Here is a 20,484-nt window from a genome sequence, read left to right as displayed (position 1 = left end):
TACACTGGACTGAAGAGCGCCGGGAGCAGGCTGGCCAAAACATCCCAGATCACCATCAGGTAGATCAGCATACTGCACCAAGGCCAATCTCATAAAACCATGCGAGTCCTCCACAGGTGGTCACTTGCAGGCCTGGGTCAAAGGTCAAATACACAAAACAATTTAATAATAAAATCTGAAACTCTGGCAAATCCCTGAGAACTTTCACTTTTATGCCTGAACTAATCTACAGGAACTGTACTGCTATCTAAAGGGTTTAAATATTCAAATAAAGTATTTGGCACAGGTCTGGTGACATCACCTGATGATAGCTTAATTGGATCCCATTGGCTGGGGGACCTGGGACTAGTTCAGTTAGCCAATTGCATTGTGAGTGATGCCGATTGGTTGCGATGGGCGGGGTTCAAGTCTCTGTGCTGACCGCACCAGTAGCACAGCTGCTGTGCCTCTCCTCAACTGTGACAATTAAGTTCTGTACTTTTTGCTGTATTGAGACATTTCTTTATTCAGAAAGCATAAAGGCTACTGAATAGAAAAGGGAGCAAAGCTGAGAAAGTTCCATGGAGGGTCATCATACCCCTGCCCGTCGGGGGGATTGCATATGGCTCCAGAGCTGGCCAACCTAAGGACCATGCCACACACCTCGTCCAGCCGTGAGCTCTCTGAGCAGGGCTGGCTAACCTAAGGACCATGCCACACACCTCGTCCAGCCGTGAGCTCTCTGAGCAGGGTTGGCCAACCTAAGGACCATGCCACACACCTCGTCCAGCCGTGAGCTCTCTGAGCAGGGCTGGCCAACCTAAGGACCATGCCACACACCTCGTCCAGCCGTGAGCTCTCTGAGCAGGGCTGGCCAAACATGGTCCAGGAGAACCACAGAGGCTCCTGCTTTTCTTAGTCACTCAACACTTAATTTATCAGTTTAAGCGTTTGTTTACACAGCCGATTACACAGTTAATTCACCGCACCTGATTTCCTAGGTCGAAGCTAGTTGCTAATTTTAGAGGTGAGTGCAATCCAGCAGACCCCATGGTCCTCCTGAAGCAGGGTTGGCTGTGCTTGTTTCAGAGTCCCTTTGAACCGTGGTGTGCTGCACCGCTCCAGTTCTGAGGGAAAGAGTGTGCTGGCTTCTGTTCCAGTCAATTCCACGGGCTTAGGTTTCTATACTGCTACCGTATATACACCAATGCTGGAGCACTGCTCGACCACAGTAACACATTTCCACTGAGGATCCAAGCGCTGACTTCAGCTGTATCTCGTGACTTGAAAATGATGTTTTATGAAGCAAAGATTTGTGATGATTAAATAATTGAGAACGGATGTAGGCATGAAATCCCAAAACAGAAGGGTCACTCCTGATTTACACTCTTTAAAAATCTCCTCCTCCCTCAGGACAAACAAACCCTTGCCCATGCAGATCGACGGGGAGCCCTGGATGCAGCCGCCCTGCACGGTGAGTGAGTGGTTACAGCCCGCTGTTCACAACACAAGCCTGAGCCTGGGACCTCACGGTCACCTCAGTGTCTGCAGGTCTAACTCCAGTCCCAGAGGGCCGCAGTGCCTGCAGGTTTAACTCCAGTCCTGGAGAGCCGCAGTGTCTGCAGGTTTAACTCCAGTCCAGGAGGGCCGCAGTGCCTACAGGTTTAACTCCAGTCCTGGAGAGCCGCAGTGTCTGCAGCTTTAACTCCAGTCCCAGAGGGCCGCAGTGCCTACAGCTTTAACTCCAGTCCCAGAGGGCCGCAGTGCCTGCAGGTTTAACTCCAGTCCTGGAGAGCCGCAGTGTCTGCAGGTTTAACTCCAGTCCAGGAGGGCCGCAGTGCCTACAGGTTTAACTCCAGTCCCAGAGGGCCGCAGTGCCTACAGGTTTAACTCCAGTCCCAGAGGGCTGCAGCTGTGAAAAACCAGTAAACACTGTGGTTGACACCAGGCACTGTGGCCCTCCAGGACTGGAGTTACTGTAAACCTGCAGACACTGTAGACCTCCAGGAGTGAGATAAACCTGCAGACACTGTGGACCTCTGGGACTAAAGTTTAAGATCACTCTGAAGTCCATACCAACTGCTGAAATTTCCCAGAATGTCTTACTTTTTTTCCTTTCTCTCCCCTGTCCAGATCCACATAACACATAAGAACCAGGCCAGTATGCTGATGGCTCCCCCTGCCAGATCATCAAGCTTCTTCAACCTCAAGTAGACCACTCCCCACCTGCACACCCCTAACCCCCCCCCTCCACAGCTGACAAGCGGAGACGCTTTGCCTGTGTGCTCATGTTCTGCCTCAAAAGGAATCTGAAGCTGTCACGTGTGCAAAAGCTGCCTGTGTATATTTCAGCAAAAATATACGATAATAGGTTTGACTATATCACTGCCTGCACAAAGCTACCAAACTACCAACCCAGTTTAGCGCACTCTCCCTTAAAAAAAAAAAAAAAAAAAACATTACTAAAAAGAGGACGGAATTAAGCTGTGCCCCTTGGGGAACGTCTGTTCTGAATCTCACTCGGCACTTGGACAGGTACTGTAGTGTGGTTTGAGTGTGCATTTTATGTCTGTCACTCATGTTTCCCTTCTGCTTTCAGCATCATTAACCAGCATTGTGCTGACATGCCCGTAGTGTACACTGTCCATTACTCAGGAGGGTTTGTGCTCGCTCGGACTGAGAAAATGGACGGATCCATCTTGTGTTTTTATGCCCCATTCCATATTTTAAACTTTAGTCATTTTATGATCTGTAAATTCCTCACCATACATCTAAGTTACACAGGACACGCATATTTGACTTAGCCTGCCGTAGAATCCATACTGCTTATTTATTGCCTGTTTGCTAAACTGTATATTTTAAGAATCCCCTTACAAATCCTGAGAAAGATGATTGTGTCTCCCTGAATAGATGTTCTGTTAATTTAAATAAAGTATGGTGAAATATTTTATGGGAATGTGTTGTGTTTCAATTTTTACACATGCATACACGCATTCATTCAGTTTACCTTACGAGAGTCATTATTACTGAAATGATAGTTGTGTTGAATGTCGGCTTGCTTGCCAGAATTGCAGTCTGAGAATGAGGCTGTATTAAATGTAACGGTTCGCTAGGTGGCGCTCGCTCCACTTTATGCACTGGGTCGCTCGACCATCCTTTTTCATTACAAAATGCAAATTGATTAGACCATAGACTGTACGGGTCAAAGGTTGCGGAGAGCTAATCAGAGGCTAGTGCGCAGCACAAGTGAAGAGAACAGCCAAATTTAACTTTATTACAACTATTGACAATGATCCAATAAAAATAAGTCAGTCCGAATACAAAGTTTATAAGGAACTTATCTTTGTAAATATGAAGGATATGAATTAATTAAAAGTGTTTTATATAGAAAATGTAACATTTTTATAGCAAACATTTCCAAGACAATAGTAGCCTATATTTTACTTTTTATAGCGTAGGCTATAGTAGGCCAGTAGTTTTTTCTACTGGTAAAGCTGAATTGATTTACGTTTGAGAACGGTATACATTTTGGTATATGACATTCATTTTTGTAATTTTTCTTCTTAAATCCATTTGATCTCCAGCGAGTTATTTTGATTGCATACGTTTAAAAAACAATCGTTTTCCATCGGGTGTGTAAACAACATAGCCACGAGTTCTACATTTAAAAACGCACACAAAAGAAATCGACGCCCTGTGTATCCATCTGAGCGTTTGCACTGGTCGCCCCGCCCCTGGGGTTTTCAATTCGCATCCTATCTGAGCCGCAGTTCATTTAGGAGGACTAACTAGCTGCAGTTGTATTGTGGGTGACACGTTCGTCTAGGCGTACTGAAGTCTACTGAAGTTACTAACAAGACAGTGACACCTGTGGCGTGTCGTTTGACATAGTACTTCGCTTTTGTCTGTCGCGAGGTCTTCTAATTTCTCTCGAGAGGGGAACACTTAACATGAAGAATATGACTTTCCGGAGACTAAAGAAACTCAACTCCAACGACCCTAATGAGGGTGGCACGTCGGACAGTGGTGAAATTTACTTTCCTTCTTCTAAATCGGACAGCTGTAGAACCACGGACTCTTCGAAAAACTATTCCGATGTTTACAATTACAAGACCCTGGCTTATTCTGGAGGGACGCTGCCCAGGAACTTCAGGAAGGTAAGACTACTTTTAAAACTATCCATCTTTTTCATTAAGCTGAGACTGTGGACCAGCAGTCATCTTGACCTGCGTTCATGTCCAAATGTGTTTGTTTGCCAGCGATGCAAATAAATAAATAAATAAATTTTGTCGAACTACTGAATCTTGTGTTTTATAGCGGGCAACGAAAAGTTGAATACAGTGAACTTGCATTTGTTTGTACAGTTGCTAGACGTGCTGGCTTGTAATAGACTCAACGGGTCGAATAATACGCATTGGCTAGCTGGCTTACTCACTGAGCACATGTCTGGAAAATATTTGGGTAATCATAGACTGTAGATGGGAAGCTGTATTTGTAATATATAAATAATAGATTTTCGACATGTTTGAGCACCATGTTCTGGTATATAATTACCCTGTAAACCCCGTTTACATATATTTAGTTACCAGAATCAAGGAAACACATGCGTATAGTTCAACTGTGTGTACAGCGTAGCGAGTTTCTAAGGGGGATGAGTTTGACAGATGCTGTCAGCGAACAGGACGCGCGGAATTGAAGAGTAATATCTCCCGAGAGTTAGACGCACATGTTGGGTGCACATGTGCTGCAGCACGTCTGGATCTCATTAGGACCGGAGACAATAATCCTGCGAATTCTAGGGTTTAATTTGAAACAGCAAATCGTTTGTATCTTAGTAGGAAACGTGGTTAGAGAGACACTGATGGACCATGGACGCAACTTTTTAAAGAGACTGAATATGTCATTCGTTTTGGGTTATAATTTGGTTGGCAATTTGATTTAGGTTGGCAGTATGATTTAACTGACTGACCAGTTTTAATCAAATTGCTTTGGGCCTCGCATGGAATTATTTTCACCTGCATCCCATGGTGTGAACGGAACTCTTAATTGTATTTGTATTGCCATCTTTTCGAGAAAGGGAGCGTGGTTACGATACCATACTGTCTTATATAATCAACTAGCCTACTTTGTTTTGTAGCAGGTGATATGAATGCATGCAGAACATTTAATTGATATGATAACTCGGTACCCACGCAATATTTTTGCAGGACTATAATTCCCGTACCCTTCTTCAGCAGGATGCTTGTTACGTCACTGTCAGAGAACACAACCGGCTGCCCTCTGTTCTTCGAAATGGGCTGATGCGAGGAATGCGCACAGGTGCCTTGTAGCAGATGTTAACGAGTGTTTTTGCCTAGCGTTAGCTACAGTAAAAAAAACGACCACCCACTTTAGACAGACGGCAGACCATGGCTTCCCTGTGGTAGAAAAAGAGCAGTACCCCAAGCTGTCCAAAGGTTTCGCAGTATTCAGCATTTTATTGTAGCGCGCACAATGGAAGCACTGTGCGAACAAGTTATCAAACACGATTCCAGCGACTGGCTAGTCTAGCCGAACGATGCTGTTGGGAGCGGAGAGTTTACTGACGTAGTATGTTGAACTGCGCAGTGGCCTGGACTAGTGTAATGAATTCAGTCTTTTTCCCCTTTTCAGACAGTGTTGGCAGCTAACGTGCGCCACTACCAGCACCATATCTCCCCGCTCCATTTTCTTTTTTCCAAATTAGAACATTCAGAGGCATTCACCTGAATTATGATCACATACCACTCAGTCGTTGTATGATGTGTTGCTGATCCCACACAAAAGGTACAGTAGATAGAGAATAAAATAAACGACAGCTTAAAACTAGAGGCGGTAAAGGATGTGCGGTGTATGGACTTATAATGCACATGCGTGGATTGGCAGCCAGCTGCCTCCTTGAACGGTTAAGAAACAACCGCGTTTCTGCGTTTTACTTCAAGAGACTGCCTCGGTGGCGTCGCCAGGTGCCGTGCTGTGGCGGGGGACCGAGGGAGTTGCAGTCTAGCTCATGCCTCCCATACCCCTGCCCCCGTGGCCCCCACAAACGGGCATTGTGGGTCCAACACGGCCCTCGCGCAGTCAGCCCCAGTGGGACTTCCAAGGTATTCGGGAATAAATGACACCATTGAGCGGGCTCGGGACAATTTCGCAAGTGTAAGAAAATAAAGAAAGGCAACTTTTTAAAAAAAATTATCCCTGGCCGTTATACAAAGTGCACTTTCAGAAGAACAGGGCTTGGAACCTTTGAGGTAAAACAGGAGTGGATTGATTCTAGGGGGATGGAAATTGTGTTTTGTGTTTGTACTAAGTGGGGAAAGGGTGGTCCTTACAGCCCATTGGCCTCCATTAACCCTTGGTGTAGTTGTTGCTGAACACTTTCAGCAAGCGAGGCCCACTGTACAGACCAGGGAGAAGTGTATTCAAGGCTCCTCTGTAATAATCACTAGTTAATCAACGACAGTGGTGTGTCAACTAAGCACAGGGACGGAACCAGAGACTCAGCAGCAGATCCAGCTACAGGCACAGGCGTAACAAGTTCACAAGTGTCCTTTTGACATTTGGCAACAACTGGATGCCTTTTGTCTGCCATGCCATGTTTGTAGATGCTATTGAGAAGAAAATATTTGACAGGAGGATGATAAACAGCTGATTAGAGAGAGAGAGAGACGGGAGGAATTTGTCAGGTTGCCAAGCGCACGACAGACTGTGTGTGGCAGGAGTGTCTTTAAAACCTTTTCCTCTGCTGAGCTCGGGGGGGGGGGGGTCCCCTGGTCTCCTCCACAGTGTCAGCCTTGCTTGTATGCAGACACACAGAACATGACGGACTGGAGGGGGACTCACCTGTATGTAACCTGTCTCTCACCCACGTCTCTCCTTCTTTGCAGGGCGGCCTACAGAAATGGAAGCCCCTGACGAAGTCTCCAGAGCTGCAAAGGTAGCTGCGCCTCTTTTCCACATTTTCCGCGCTACCCCTCAATGTGGCTGTGCTTCCCCTCCCTACGTTGTTCCAGTCAATCTCTTGCCCAATTAATTTTGTTGGGCACTTGTGTTTATGTTCTTTCATAATAATTTTCCTTGAACCTATTAACACAGTGCAGGTTTGGGTTGTTACCATTTGCCTTTGTCTTTCAATTCTTGTCTTTCAATATTATCTACCAAAATATTTAGTGTTAGTGGCCACATGTTCAAAAAAAAATGTTCAGCAAGACTAATTTCAGACTAACTAACTAAGCATATAAACAAGTTTTATTTACAAAAACGAACATTGGATTTGATGCATATGAAATTGGGTTTGAACTAAGACCCAAGTCTTAAAGCCAGAAAGGCTGACCCTTGCCCCTATGGGGGGTGGGGATTCAGGAAGTTCAAGTTAAGTGTTTGAAAATGTGTCTCTGTGTTTGGGCACATGACAATGTTCAGTGCCTTATGTTCAACCAGAAGCTCTCTATGGGGCCTTGTTTCCTCATACAACCATCCTTGGCACCTTTTAAAAAGGATCATTTGGAATTGCCCAACCAACAGGAACAGGAACGAAATAAAATGACATGGAATCACTAAATAATACCTTGCATATGATGGTAATACTGTTGTTTACTGGGCCATCTTTATACAGAAAAAAATCTGACAGGCATCCCAGTGTAATTGGGCATGGGACTAACAAAGTGCCCTGGAGCTCGGACTGTTTTCCCTGGCATGGGAACCAGACCGCACGGGTATCAGGGAAGCCCTGAGCCCGGTTGTCTCGTGGGTCTGTCTTTCAGCAGGACTGTCTGGCGGCCCTCTTAACTTCTGCGATGCATATTAATGCGCCGCTGCTCTCAAACGCCAAAGACGCAAATAGCATTTTGGCTGGACAGGCGCACGCGGTTTGCAGTTGGCAGCGGCAGTGTGGGATGGCCCTGTACGACTGCTGCAGCGCCAGTCTTGGGTGGCATTTTGGCATTTGGCACATGTAATGGAAAGGCTGATGTACCAGCACCCCCCCCCCCACACCCATCATACGCCACTGCCGACAGTGAAGTGTGTTGTTGTTATTTTTGGGCTGTGGCCAGTTGGGAGCCCAGCCCCACACGCAGAACGCGCCGCGGAGGCGTAGCTCGTGGGTGGAACGTTTTCCGCCACCCGCTCTGTTTACGTCTGATACCTGTTGTCCTGTTGTTTGTCTCGGTGGCACAGTGTCGTCTCAGACGCAGTCACGCGCGGGCACGTCTGCGTGCCGCTCTATTGTGTGGGTTTTTTTAAAAGAATGTCTTCAGTACACCTATTGTTCTCGCCGCTGTGGTTTCCTCGCTGGTCGCTACCCGGTGCTTAGCATTGCCGCCGGCGGTCGAACGCGCTCTGGCTGTGAGCAAAGTTAAATTATTTCTCCATCTGTTTGCCGTGCGGAAAGCCCTTTGTGAAAAAGGGAGGGGAGAGGACAGCCGCCTCTTTATTTTTCTCTGCTCTTCGGCTCGGGCTCGTTAGGCGTCCGAGCTCCCCGGTTCGCCGCAGCGCTGCGCATGTTCCACACGCAGGAAACTTCCACAGCCATGCTTATTTAGGAGTGTGCTGTGGTAGGCCATCCCTGAAATTAGCCTAGCCGCGGTGTGAGTGGAGCGATTACTGTAGTTTCCACTGCTTGCGGCACTCATTCTTATAGCAGAACAGAACACTACACTTAGGGATAATATAGCTAATAAGGACAAAACTGGTGTGTTGTAGCCTTACTAGTATAAACAGAGAGGAGCTCCACCAATAATGGAGTATGCTGGTAAAAATAAATTGAAAATGCCAGCTGTGATTGGTGGGTACTTTCTAGCTATACTTCCAAGAATTACCAGGTATGACATAACAGACCTATTTGCTCTGTCATTTTCTCCTTGGCAGAGATTTGTAGGCTGCTATGCCAAAAGACCCAGGGCTGAGGCAGAGCTGATTCAGAAGTGTGATGGTGTTAAAGTGTCCTTTATTTGTTCTAAACGGTCTTTTAGGAGTCTCACTGTGTGACGCTTGGGGAAACTAATTTGCTGTTTTGTCCTCTGTTTCAGGAAAGTCATTGTTCTTGAGAAGGAGGAGGAGGAGACGTTTGGCTTTGAGATCCAGGTAAGAGGATTATGTGGCTGGTTGGTGGTGCTGCACAGTGCGCTTCAATAACGAGGTCACCCCAGGCTGCCGAATCGTTACCGTGGTTTCAATCCACTCTGTTCAGATCGTTCGGCTTGAACACCCGTTTTGAAATCCCCAATTTATGTCGTGAAAGAAGCCGATGGCTGCAGGGTTCCGGGGTCACAGCGTCTCTTTTCTGTGGATGTAAAACGTTCAAAACGCCGGCCTGACCAGGCACCCGCTAATCGTCCTGGACTCAGCCCCAAATCCCCGCCTTGCCCTCGACAAAGCCCGTTTCTCAGTTTCATCTTTAAGAAAAGATTAATAATAGTTTACAGCTTTATCACGTCAAAGTCATATTGTTGGTCCAAACTGTCTCTCTTTATGTTGGTTTCCAGATAAGGGCGTATATTTAGTAACAAATTGGGTGGGCACTGTTGGACAGAAACACTTCCTTTCCTGCCTCAGCCACAGGACGTCAGTTTGGGGTCCTTGCGTGACACCGAAAGACTGATGAGTTTCAGATCCTGTTCTATGTCTCTCTCTCTCTGTCTCTCTTTCACTACTCCTCCCAGGGTTGTTTTGGTTGCAGCCTAGCAACACAATTTTAACCACCTGCACTCCCCCCCCCCCCCCCCACCCCCCACGTATATGTGACTGTTTTCGATTTGCATCACCAATGTCAATTTGCATGTCATGATGTACATCCAGCCCCACCCTCCCTCCCCCCACCCCAGCTTCAGATTAACCGGGTTATCGCAGAAGTGCTGCTGCGTGTGAGTTTAGATGTGTGCGTGACCCGTTTCCTCTCCTCGGTCTCTAAGGCACTTCTGCTGCTTCTTAATGTAAGTCAGCAGAAATCAAAGTGCTGATCCCGTCCACAGGATGTGCGCTTGTCAGTGCGATGGTACATGTGTGCTAAAGCCTTAGAGCAGGCGTGCCTAACTGTGGTCCTGAAGGCCCGAATTGTGTGTGTGACGGATTTTGTTACAGTACAAACAGTTGAGGTGACTGTTTTCCGGATGGCTGTTTACACCAGCGTTAGGTCACTCCTGCGTCCGACCACAGTAAAACATCTTTGTCTAGGGCTGTATGAGCAGTCGTATGTTGTAGCTCATAATAAAATAACCCGATAAAGTGAATAATTGAGTTAATTAAACAATTAAGAACAGAAATGAGTCTGATGCCACGTAATGAGTGAGCTGTTGTTATGCGCTTCGGCCTCAGAGAGGAACAAGTGAAAGGCCCCAGTGGGCTAAACTACTGTTAGAATTCAGAACCAAAGGGAACCGGCCTACTCCCACAACTTCCTCTTATGAATTCCCTTATTAAATTGTTTTTAAAAAAAAAACAAACTTCTACACAATGTCTGGTTTGATTTGTCCATGACCTTTTCCTATTCAAAGGGTCACGGACAAGTAATTAAGCAGGTGACACTCACATTTTGAGGTGAACCATTCATGCCCAGTGATTTCTTCAGAAGTGCTTGGAAAGTTTCTGGTCTTGGACTACCTCAGAGCAGAACGTTCTGGGAAATTTGTCTCCCTGTGGGGAAAGTGCCACCCCGCTGCGTGATGGGACGTCGACGGCGTGCGGCGCGATTCCCCTTTCGGGGGGAATTTGGCTGTGGTTTTACCACAGGAGGCCTCAGCGAGCATCTCCTCCGTCAGCGATGGCGTTCGAAACGCTGATGCGATTTGAACCTGTCGGGTTTTCTGCGCTCGCAAAGCGGTCGTTTTTTTCTCGTGAGATACATGACACGCAAGCGATCTCTGCGATAAGCTAAAACTACGTCAAATGTCACTGTTGCATCTGTACAGTAATTGTGGGGAGTTCCGCCTCTGCGCTGGAGTTTCAGTGACGCTACCAGAAATGCTTTGCTTGGCTGTAAATTGGGTTCCATTCCTCAGAACTAAAAATTGATCATATTGTAGTATCTTTTCCCAAACGTTTCCTCATGAAAACTGAATTCACCAGAGCCAACACTGCATGCATTTGGTGAAAAGCAGGAATATACCCCGGTCAGGTCACCAGTCCATCGCAGGGCACACACACCATTCACTTGCCACATTCATACCTACTGGCAATTTTGAGTCTCCATTTATCCTAACCCTGCATGTCACTGGACTGTGGGCGGAACCCGGAGCACCCGGAGGAAACCCACTCGGACACGGGGAGAACGTGCTGACTCCACGCAGAAAGGCCCTCGGTCGGGATTTGAACTCGGCACCTCCGTGCCGCCCCTGGCCTTTCGTAAATGTCGTTTTTGAGTGTCGCCGTAGAAACAAAGCTCTTGTCTCGCATGGGATAACGGCAGCTGGCCGTGTGAGATAAGAATCCGAGAAGCAGATCTCGTTCACGCCTTGTGCAGATGAGAAAACGCGGCTTCATGAACTCTCTCTTCAGCGCGCGATCAGATTGTAGTCTTCCTGTGTTCGCGGGCCTTTTCCTCTGATGCAGTGTCTTATCGCGCGAAAGGTTTTGCACGGCCTGATCTATCAGGGCCCTCATGCGCTGTGGGTTTCCTCACAGAGCGCCGTGGCTCTCCGGGCTGCTTTTAACTGGCAGTAAAATGCTGCCGTCAGGATTTGCATGAACGCCGGCGAGCACAGATAACTGGCCATCGCGGAAGCGTTCGCCCCTGCGGGACGCGGCAAAATTCGGTCCCTGATAGCGCCCCACGCACGCGAATCTGCAGGTCCCGTCTCTGTTGATTCGTAACGTTTGGAGGTCCATCGTTTTATTTTTAATGGCTTTTATTATTTATACTCTACATACTGGGCTGGTTTCACTTTTCGGCCACTTTTCAACCGGTTTGTTAGCAGTTAGATGGTGTAGTTCTTGTGGCCAGGTCTCTGTGTTTCTGCTGTGTGACTTGGACAGCACTGGCCGTTGTCTTGAGGCCCAGTGGCTGCATTACATCGAGTGATGTGTTTCTGGGAAATGGCTTCTTTCTGTGTGATTTCACTGCTTCATGCCTTTACGGAAATGGACTGCAGTGCACCATATGTGGTGCAGTATATCCAAATCAAGTCTCTTATCATGGTCAGGAACTATATTGCAACACTCACTATGTGGGAAAGCATACGAGTTATTGCCACAGGCTGTTGCGACGTTTTTTAAAAATACTTTGTTGTGAATTATATCTAGCAGTGTTTTCCCATGAAGTCAGTGTATTTACAACATATTGCTGTATATCTAATTGCTGTGAGGGAGTTTTTCGCCCCACTGGTGTCTGTCCTCCTGTACAGCTCCTGCCTCTGAATGATTTCACACTTTTCTATCTGTCATAAGCCTGGCCGTTTTGTTTCAGACGTACGGGCTGCATCACCAGGACGAGAACTCGGTGGAGATGTGCACGTTCGTCTGCAAGGTCCACGAGGGCAGCCCCGCCCACACCGCCGGCCTCAGAGTCGGTAAGATTCCCGCCCTCTGACCTCCTGTCCCTGTGCCCCTGTGTGTCCCTGTGTTCCCCTGTCTCTGTGTCACTGTCCCTGTGCCCCCGTGTCCCTGTGTCCCTGTGTCCCCGTGTCCCTGTGCCCCCCTGTCCCTATGTCCCTGTGTTCCTGTGTCCCTGTGTCCCTGTCCCTGTCCCTGTCCGTATGTCCCTGTGTCCCTGCCCCTGTCCCTGTGTCCCTGTCCCTGTCCATATGTCCCTGTGTCTGAGTTGACCTGTTATGTACCTGCAACCCCGTCCTGGAACGTGGCTGTTATTCAATCAGCCTGTCTGGCAACTTTGTCACACCCCGAGGTGACAAGTGAAGAAAATTCCCCCTCAAGATTTACCATGATTCACATAAGTGAGGTGACTGAGCCAGCAAGTTAAAAAAAGCCATATAGTATGTGGGTGTGTGTCTGTGTGTTTGTGAATATTATATAGATGACGTATTATGTTTTGTATGTAGTATATGTATACAGTGTGTACAGTGTGTATGCATAATACATACCTTCTCAAATATATATAGTATTTTTATGACGGATGTCTGTGCCTGCCCACATACCACAGGTAGAGGATATTTTCAAGGTTTTTAGTTCTGCCCACTGTTGTTTGGTTACAAATCGACCTGTTGTCACCCTGTCAGACAGTTTGGCTGGCACCTTTTACTGAGGTAACCGCAAACGGGACAGTCTGCTTCCCTGTTCTCGCTCATAAACAACAACTCCCACCAGCCGGGTGAGGTCAGATCTCAGTTGTGATTCCGGATGATTCTGTATTTATTTCCGAGTGTTCCTATTTTCACCCGTAATTTGTACAACGAACCCTGTCACGTCACCAGAATATGTCCCACACTCGTTTTAAACCGCATTACTTTTTCAGCTTTAACAGTGGTGGGCAAGTCAAAGTTAGCGCGCGACCCCACAAACTGGGCCCGATTCAGAAGCTGGCAGCCCGCTGCCTCTCGCCCGCGCGGTGCCCGGGAAGGGGCGTCCGCGCTCGTGGGCCTCACGTGGCTGTGCGTGTCGCGGCGCGGCGTGGGCGTGGGCGAGTGGCTGCGTGCAGAGCGACTGCAGGCAGTGCCGCCGTCGGTTGCGCCTGTCGGTTTCGCTTCCTGCATTCCCCGCATGCTTTGCGCTCGGCGTATGATGTCATCGTGGCGCCCGCGAGGCCTCGCTGAAAGCGTGGTTCTCGTAAGTGAGGCGCAAACAGAACACTCCCGAGCACCTGGGCCTGCCTCAGCGCAGGAAACGTCAGTCCTCCCCTGACTGATCAGAGCACGGCTGTGGTGAATTCCCCCAATGGGGGTTTCACACCTCTCTCATGACACTTCACCCGTTACATTACAGTCGCAGAGCGGTGTACTGTGGTGGAGACCTTGCAGACGTGTGGTATCACCGAGACGGCACAGAGCCCCGTTTATAATCAAAAGCTTCCCGGCCTCCCAGCCGGGAGGAACTGTAAAAGGAGGGTGAAAGGAACTCGGGTTTCTCCTGTGAAGTTATAAAACTGCCAATGAAAATAAAACTTGAGGCCAGTTCACTGCGAGAGGAGGGGGGGGGCGGGGGGGGGGGGGGTGGGGTTTCTGCCTTTTAAGTGTCTGGTTTACCAAATACACACACACACACACACGTGCGCACACACACATTCACACATCAGCATCACAGGCCTAATGAAGGCCAGGCTCTGCTGGTTAGTGAGCAATTTCCCATAAGCCACAAGTGTATGAGGAACAAACCGACCACAGCAGTTAAAACTAACTAAAAATTATAACTTTAGTTTTAAAAGCGTATTATGTTTTCGTGTTAACTGCGCGTTTTAAATGAAGTTCATGTGTGCTGATGGTGGCGAGGCGTGTTCCCTGACTGTTTTTGGGTCTCTCTGGCGCAGGGGACACCATCGCGAGCGTGAACGAGGCCGTGGTGGAGGGATGCAGGCACAAGGACATCGTCCAGCTCATACGGTCCTCCGGAAACTCCATCAGGTGAGACTGACAGAATCCCAGAGCAGCTCAATGGGGAAACGGGTAAAAGGCTCATTGGGTACAAACCTTCTTTTCCTGGTAGTTTTCTTCCGTTTTGTACTGAGCGACTGCAGAGACGGCGTCAGTGGCTGGCTCCAGAGTTGGCTGAATTTTGTGCGCTCGGTCACGGTTGCGACGCTGGTGTCGAGGCCACTTTCTTCGAGCCTTTGTCTCTGGATGTTTTTAGCTTGCGGCCATTGAGGCCTTTAGGCTGGGCCCGGTTCTGTGGCTGTCTTCTGCCACCAGCCCGCAAAGCTAAGACATCGTGCCTTTGTTCAATTTCACCTCCTTTAGAAGGAACATGCTGAGCCTTATCATTTTTATGCTGCTTCGCTCCTTCAGAGAAGTCTTTGTTTCAGAGTTATTTAACGACTGTTAATTTCCATGAAATTCAAATCTCCTCCGTGCCCCAGTGAGAGCACATTTTAAGTGTTTTTGTAAATGTGCAGTGAAAACTAGTACTCTGGTCTCTATATTTTAATTATCCTACGAAGCTCTGTGTGAGGCTTATTTGAACCACACACACACACACACACACACACACACACACACACACACACACACACACACACACACGCATTTTCAGTTCATAAAAGAAGAAAGTGACTGTAAAAAATGAACACCCTGCTCATAAACGGGAATTCCGCCTCTTAAAAAGGGGGGGGGGGGGGTTTAAGCACACAAGCATGGAACAAAGCATGCCTCTGCGCCCGCTACAAGCGTCGCCAAATTATCCCTGCCGCCAGCGCGGGTAAAGTCAGCCATTAAAGCAGAAATGTACCGGCCCCCGTAGAAATGAGCGCCTTGTGCGTGTGTGTGCCGGTCTCCGGGGCGAAGTGCGTGACTGAAACGCGATCGCCCTCTCCTCTCTGAAGCTGCTAAGCCCAGACGCGCCATGTGGCGGAACCTCGCACAGAAAGAGCCATTATAGCGGGGCCCGGTTAGACCCCTGTGTTTCTGACACCGTGCTCCACCCCCTCCCACGCACCCCGATCACCCTTTAAACAGAGCTGGGAACTGGAGACCGCGGAGCGGTGGGGGTTAGCAAGGGTTTCTGGGTTCATTGGGTTGCCAGATTGGAGACTCTTTTTGTACGTCCTGGGTGAGGACTACTCGCAGTCTGGCGATTTGGTGAGTCCCAGTGAATCCGAGGCTGAAAGAATCTGCAGCTTGTGAAAATTTGAGACCAAAGAACTTGATGAAGAAAACTTCAGGAAAAGAGAGAGAGAGAAGTAATTAAACTAGCAATCAGAAGAACAAAGGCTGTGAAGTGTGGAGCTTATTTGGTCCATGGGTATAAACAGTTTCAGGATTTCATTACGACCTCTGCTCTTAATTATGAGCCACAAGCTTCATTAAGCTGCGAGCTTAATAAAGCTGCGAGCTGCAGTTGTGGCCTGCACCCTCGTCTTTGGTGAAAACTCTTTACGACGGTCTTTTACAGTGCCTGACCAGCACTGGTGTGTACAGAGATTTTGAAAGTTGAGACAATTGATTGTAGCAGACACCAGTGCAGACCTGCACCCCTGGTTTGGAAGTTTCTGTGTGCTGTACTAACCCGGGACTCTGCTGTTTCAGGCTGGAGACAGTGTACAGTGACTCCATACGGAAAGCAGAACTGGAGGCTCGCCTGCAGTTTTTAAAGGTAGGCTGTTCTTCTCCTCCTGTTTAACTTTGTGCTGTTCAGATCAGGGAGCGGGAGGTAGACCCTGCTGCTACTCCAGATGATATTAGCTCTGCAAGTACTTAGTGGTGTTCCGCATCCTGATTGGATACTGCTGGTTTTGATTGGCATTTAGCCAGTAAGCTACAAGATGGATTCACAGCAGTGGACATGTATGGTTAGTACAATGGCCTTGTTCATCGTAAATATTTTAAAAATCTGTGAGAAATAGAGCAGACGGGCTGAAACGTCGTCTGTGTTTGACATAGAGGCCCTTTCTCATGGCCCCTCCTCAGCTTTGTCTAAATGCTTCAGTGCTTTTCTGCTAGCGCGCAGTTTTACTTCTGTGTTCTGTTCTCGCTTAAGTAAACAGATGACCCCCATTGCGCAAAAAAGGGATCTTTGTCTGACTTGCTTTCTTTTTTGTGTGTTTGTGTTTTTTTTTTTGTTTCGACAGCAAACCCTGCATGAGAAGTGGGAGGAGTACAGGTCACTGATGGTGCAGGAACAGAGGCTAGTTCACGGTGAGTGGCTTCCTGTTCCATAGTGAGTTACTTCCTGTTCTACAGTGAGTTGCTTCCTGTTCCACGGTGGGACAGAAGGAGAGACGTCTCCTTTCCTGAGTGCGAGAGCACACGCATTCCAGTAACTGGGATGGGCTCCAAAATGTATCCTCACATTTTATTTGGGAAAGTGTTTTTTTTATCTACGGTCAAAAAGGGTGGAGTTTGCTTTGAAGGTGGTACACGGGTATGAACCACACTAAAATGAGGCAGGCAGTGTGTGTTGGATACGGAATGCATGTGTGCTAGCGCACACTACTCATGTATTTGAGCACCCGCCCTTCCCTGCCCTTTAATCTGGAGGCTGCGGCCTCGGGGTCGGCCGATTGGTGCCTTTCAGCCGTCTGACCCGCTCTCGTGGGCTCCTCCCCCTCGCAGGCATCGTCATGGGCGACGCGGCGGTGTACGAGTCGCTGGAGTCGGCGCGGGCGCTGGTGTACGGCAGCCTGGGCGCGCCCAGCCCGGCCGCGGTGCGCGCCCTCTACTGCGCCAGCAGCAGCGCCAGCAGCAGCGCCAGCCGGCTGAGCGAGGCGGCCGACGACGACCCGCTGTACCAGACCTTCGTGTGCCAGGAGGAGGCGGAGCCGCGGCCCGCCCGCCCCGTCAGCGCGCTCTACCCCGCCCCCAAGACGCAGCTGACCCGCAGCGCCAGCACCCGCAGCTACCTGAGGGGCGCGGCGTCGTCCTCCTCCTCCTCCTGCTCGCAGGGCGTGGCCGAGAAACCGAGCAGCCTGGGCTCCTTCCCGCGCAAGCCCAAGCCCAAGCAGATGAGCTTTCGCCGGCGGCTGCTCAAGTTCATCCCCGGGCTGAACCGAGCGCTGGAGGAGGAGGAGAGCAAGCTCTGACGCCCAGGCTGTGAAGAGGGAACCTGCCCCCAAACCTGTCCCCCACACCGCCTCAACCGGACCCAGAACTATGACCCAACCCCCCCACCTCCAAAAAAAAAGATCAGGCTCTGACGTTCACTCAACCTCTTCCCGCTCCCTCACCACATCCTCAAACACCCCCCCCCCCCCCTCCCCCCACATCCCCGCCTCCACCCCATATCTCCCAGCCGCACCCGCATCTGTACAACTCTGGCCCCCGTCAGCACCCCCTTACCTCTCCAGCACCATTCTGCCTCACACAAGGGCTCCTTGTACATACTTTTTTTGTGGTTTTCTGTATTGACAGTTAAGTTATTTATTTATGATCATTTTTTGTAAAGAGGGCTGAATTATTTTTTTTATATAAACACTAAAGTAAAAAGAAATGCCCGTAAGTCTGATTGCTTAATCACGATTGTCGCCTTTTTATAAGAGCTTTTTTTGCTTTGTTGTTTTGAATAATTTTGTTACTATTTTTTATTTCTTCAGGAAGCACAAGGGCTCCTCTGTTCTTTCACAAGAAAATCTAAAAATAAATATGTTGCATTGAGCTGATTTGTGTATTCCATGAACTTTGCATGTTTCTTGCTTCTATTCAAGTATACCACAGTCTACTCCTCTACAGTCTCATGCTGCTATCGCTAATCTAGCATGACCTTTAACCTCCAGGGTTCTTCAGATGCACAAAAAACAGTTATCATAACCCTGCACTAGTCTATAACTGTATAATCGCTTTGTGTATAATCAGCTGAATTACAAATGCTTCCTTTCTGGAAATCCTTGGGAAATTGGTGTCGTGGAAAATGGTCATTGTCTAATATACGGGGAAACGACTCTCCTCCCTCTTATAATTCAGTATAAAATTATGAATGTCTCTCTTGTTTCTTTTTTCTTTCTAACCTTTTCCCCTTCGCGAAATATTTAATCACACCCCCAGGGCAGCGGCGTGGAATTTTTCTGATTCCGTGACACCGATTTCCCAAGGATTTCCAGAAAGGAGGCGTTTGTGATTGGGTTTCCCGCCCTCCCTGCCGTCGTCCCGAGGGCTAATCCTCAGGATGCGGAGAAGGGGACGCCGTGGCGTTGTCAACTCGGTCACCTGACCACGCTCCCGCGGCCAGTCAGAACGAAGGGGCGGGAGGACGCTTTCTCATCTGCGTCGCGGGTGAGCTCGCGAGGTCACGGCTTTGTCCCCCCCCCCCCCCCCCCCCCCCCCCCCTTTTCCTTTCGCCTTTCCTTTCTCTGGGCCACACCCTGCTCTCCGTAGACGGCGGCTGGTGGAATTCGCGCCCTCTTGTCGTGGGCCTCCTCTAAATAGCACGCTTACCCCGAGGTGAGGTGGGTGGGGAAAATGGGAAACGGCACAGCTGACGACATTAGAGGCTCCAGTGTGAGAATGAGGGCGCCCAAGCAGCAAGGGGGCTTGTGACGCGAAGAAAGTGGGCGTGGGAGTGGAAACGCTGGAGAGACGAATGAATGGGGTTTTCCAAGCGGCCAGACAAAAAGTATAGGCTCGGCAAAGGGCAATTAGCTCAGCAGGGGTAGGAACAGGGGGGTGGGGAGGTGTTTGGGGGGGATCACAGAGCTCTCTCTGTGTTTTCTCACCTCTGTTCATTAGTCCAGCCTGGCTAAATATAGCCCTGCTCTGTGTTTGTTGTGAGGTTTGGACACGCCACCTTTAGCAGAAGACGTCTCATCAGGGGGCTGGGGGGCCCGGGGTGTGGGGTGCTGCGGTGTGGGGGGCCGGGACAGGGGGGGCCCGGGTGTGGCAGTTTTGCTCTGACATGGCGCGGGGGAGCTCTGTGTCCATGATGTGCGAATTTACATTTCTTTTTTTTTTGGTGAGTGATGCTGGTTCTGCTCTGAGTGGCCGTTCCTGTTCTTCAGTAGTCTTTTAACCAGTTTTTTTCTGTTTTTGTTTCTTCCACAAAAACAACTTCAGTCTGTGGACGGGTTAGGCATGGAAGGCCCCCTGTTCCCTGTAAGTAACGTCCCTCCTGTCGTACCTGACATGGTCGCTGCGTTTAGCCTCCTCGGGTCCCTTCCAGGGGCTTTTGTAGTGCCTGAATGAAGTGGCTCCCCGTGGGTGAAAAGGTCCTTTCTCATTGTAAGCTTTCTCCGCTGACTTATTGTTGCTGTGACGACTCCAGCGGGCAGATCGGTCACCTAAGTGACCCCCGTCATGAATGCAGGCCGCCCCGCTCGCTGCCCGGGGAGACCGGACCGCGGCCGGAGAACGCCACGTCCAATCGGCCTCTTTTGTGATGTCAGCATTCCTCCGGAATTCCTGATCCAAGATGCTGCATTTGTTCGCAAACCAGGTGCGAGAGTCATTTAGACACTTTCTGATCCCTCAAAGGGGTTACATTCAGAATGTGCTACCTTTTGTCCTTGGCTAACCTTTGAAATTACGCCCAGTCATCACTGAAATGCACTGGAACAGTTGTTCTGCAGTCCAAGAGCGCGATCTGTTCTCCACATTCATAGTGGTGAAGACAGATTGTGGAGCCAAGCTTTGTGGCTTGGCTCCCCCCCCCCCCCATTTCAAGGCCACCATGACGTTTTAGACATATTGTTACATAAAAGAAAGTAGTCATGTTTAGTGCTTTCTCGGATATTCTTTGCATGCAGAGACTTCTTGAAGTCTGTGACCCAGAGACAACACCATGTGATGAGCATCTTCTCTGTCATGCCCTGTACTGCACCCATCTAGCTCCTGCTTGTTTCGGGTGCTAGTTGGCTTAAGTTTTCTCTTTAGTATGTGAAATACATTTTCAATTGGATTCAGTAATGTATTACAGAAATTTCTGCAAGGTGAATCCAAAATGTAATAAATACCGTATAGCAAA

General features: G+C 48.9%; 2 protein-coding genes across 4 annotated transcripts in view; both read left to right on the top strand.

Annotated features, from left to right (window-relative positions):
• dgkaa (diacylglycerol kinase, alpha a) overlaps positions 1-2,929 on the top strand; it is a 34,524-nt gene extending 31,595 nt beyond the window's left edge. For 2 of the 3 annotated variants that reach the window (XM_035381091.1, XM_035381089.1), the window contains 3 exons: positions 1-59; positions 1,393-1,453; positions 2,113-2,929. In XM_035381091.1, coding sequence (XP_035236982.1) covers positions 1-59; positions 1,393-1,453; positions 2,113-2,193 — 201 coding nt within the window. In that variant the 3' untranslated portion in view covers positions 2,194-2,929. The remainder of the gene's footprint in view (positions 60-1,392; positions 1,454-2,112) is intronic. The other variant, XM_035381090.1, reaches the window with a different exon arrangement.
• A 279-nt stretch (positions 2,930-3,208) lies between these two features.
• Positions 3,209-18,190, top strand: LOC118208658 (general receptor for phosphoinositides 1-associated scaffold protein-like). Its single transcript, XM_035383538.1, has 8 exons — positions 3,209-4,136; positions 6,885-6,934; positions 9,027-9,081; positions 12,398-12,500; positions 14,411-14,504; positions 16,122-16,188; positions 16,664-16,730; positions 17,148-18,190. The coding sequence occupies exons 1-8, from the start codon at positions 3,930-3,932 to the stop codon at positions 17,612-17,614; spliced, it is 1,110 nt and encodes a 369-aa protein (XP_035239429.1). The 5' UTR covers positions 3,209-3,929; the 3' UTR covers positions 17,615-18,190.
• Positions 18,191-20,484: the final 2,294 nt, after the last annotated feature.

This window comes from Anguilla anguilla, chromosome 11 (genome assembly GCF_013347855.1).
Source record: "Anguilla anguilla isolate fAngAng1 chromosome 11, fAngAng1.pri, whole genome shotgun sequence".
Lineage (NCBI taxonomy): Eukaryota > Metazoa > Chordata > Actinopteri > Anguilliformes > Anguillidae > Anguilla > Anguilla anguilla.
This window is presented reverse-complemented; position numbering and strand designations above follow the sequence as displayed.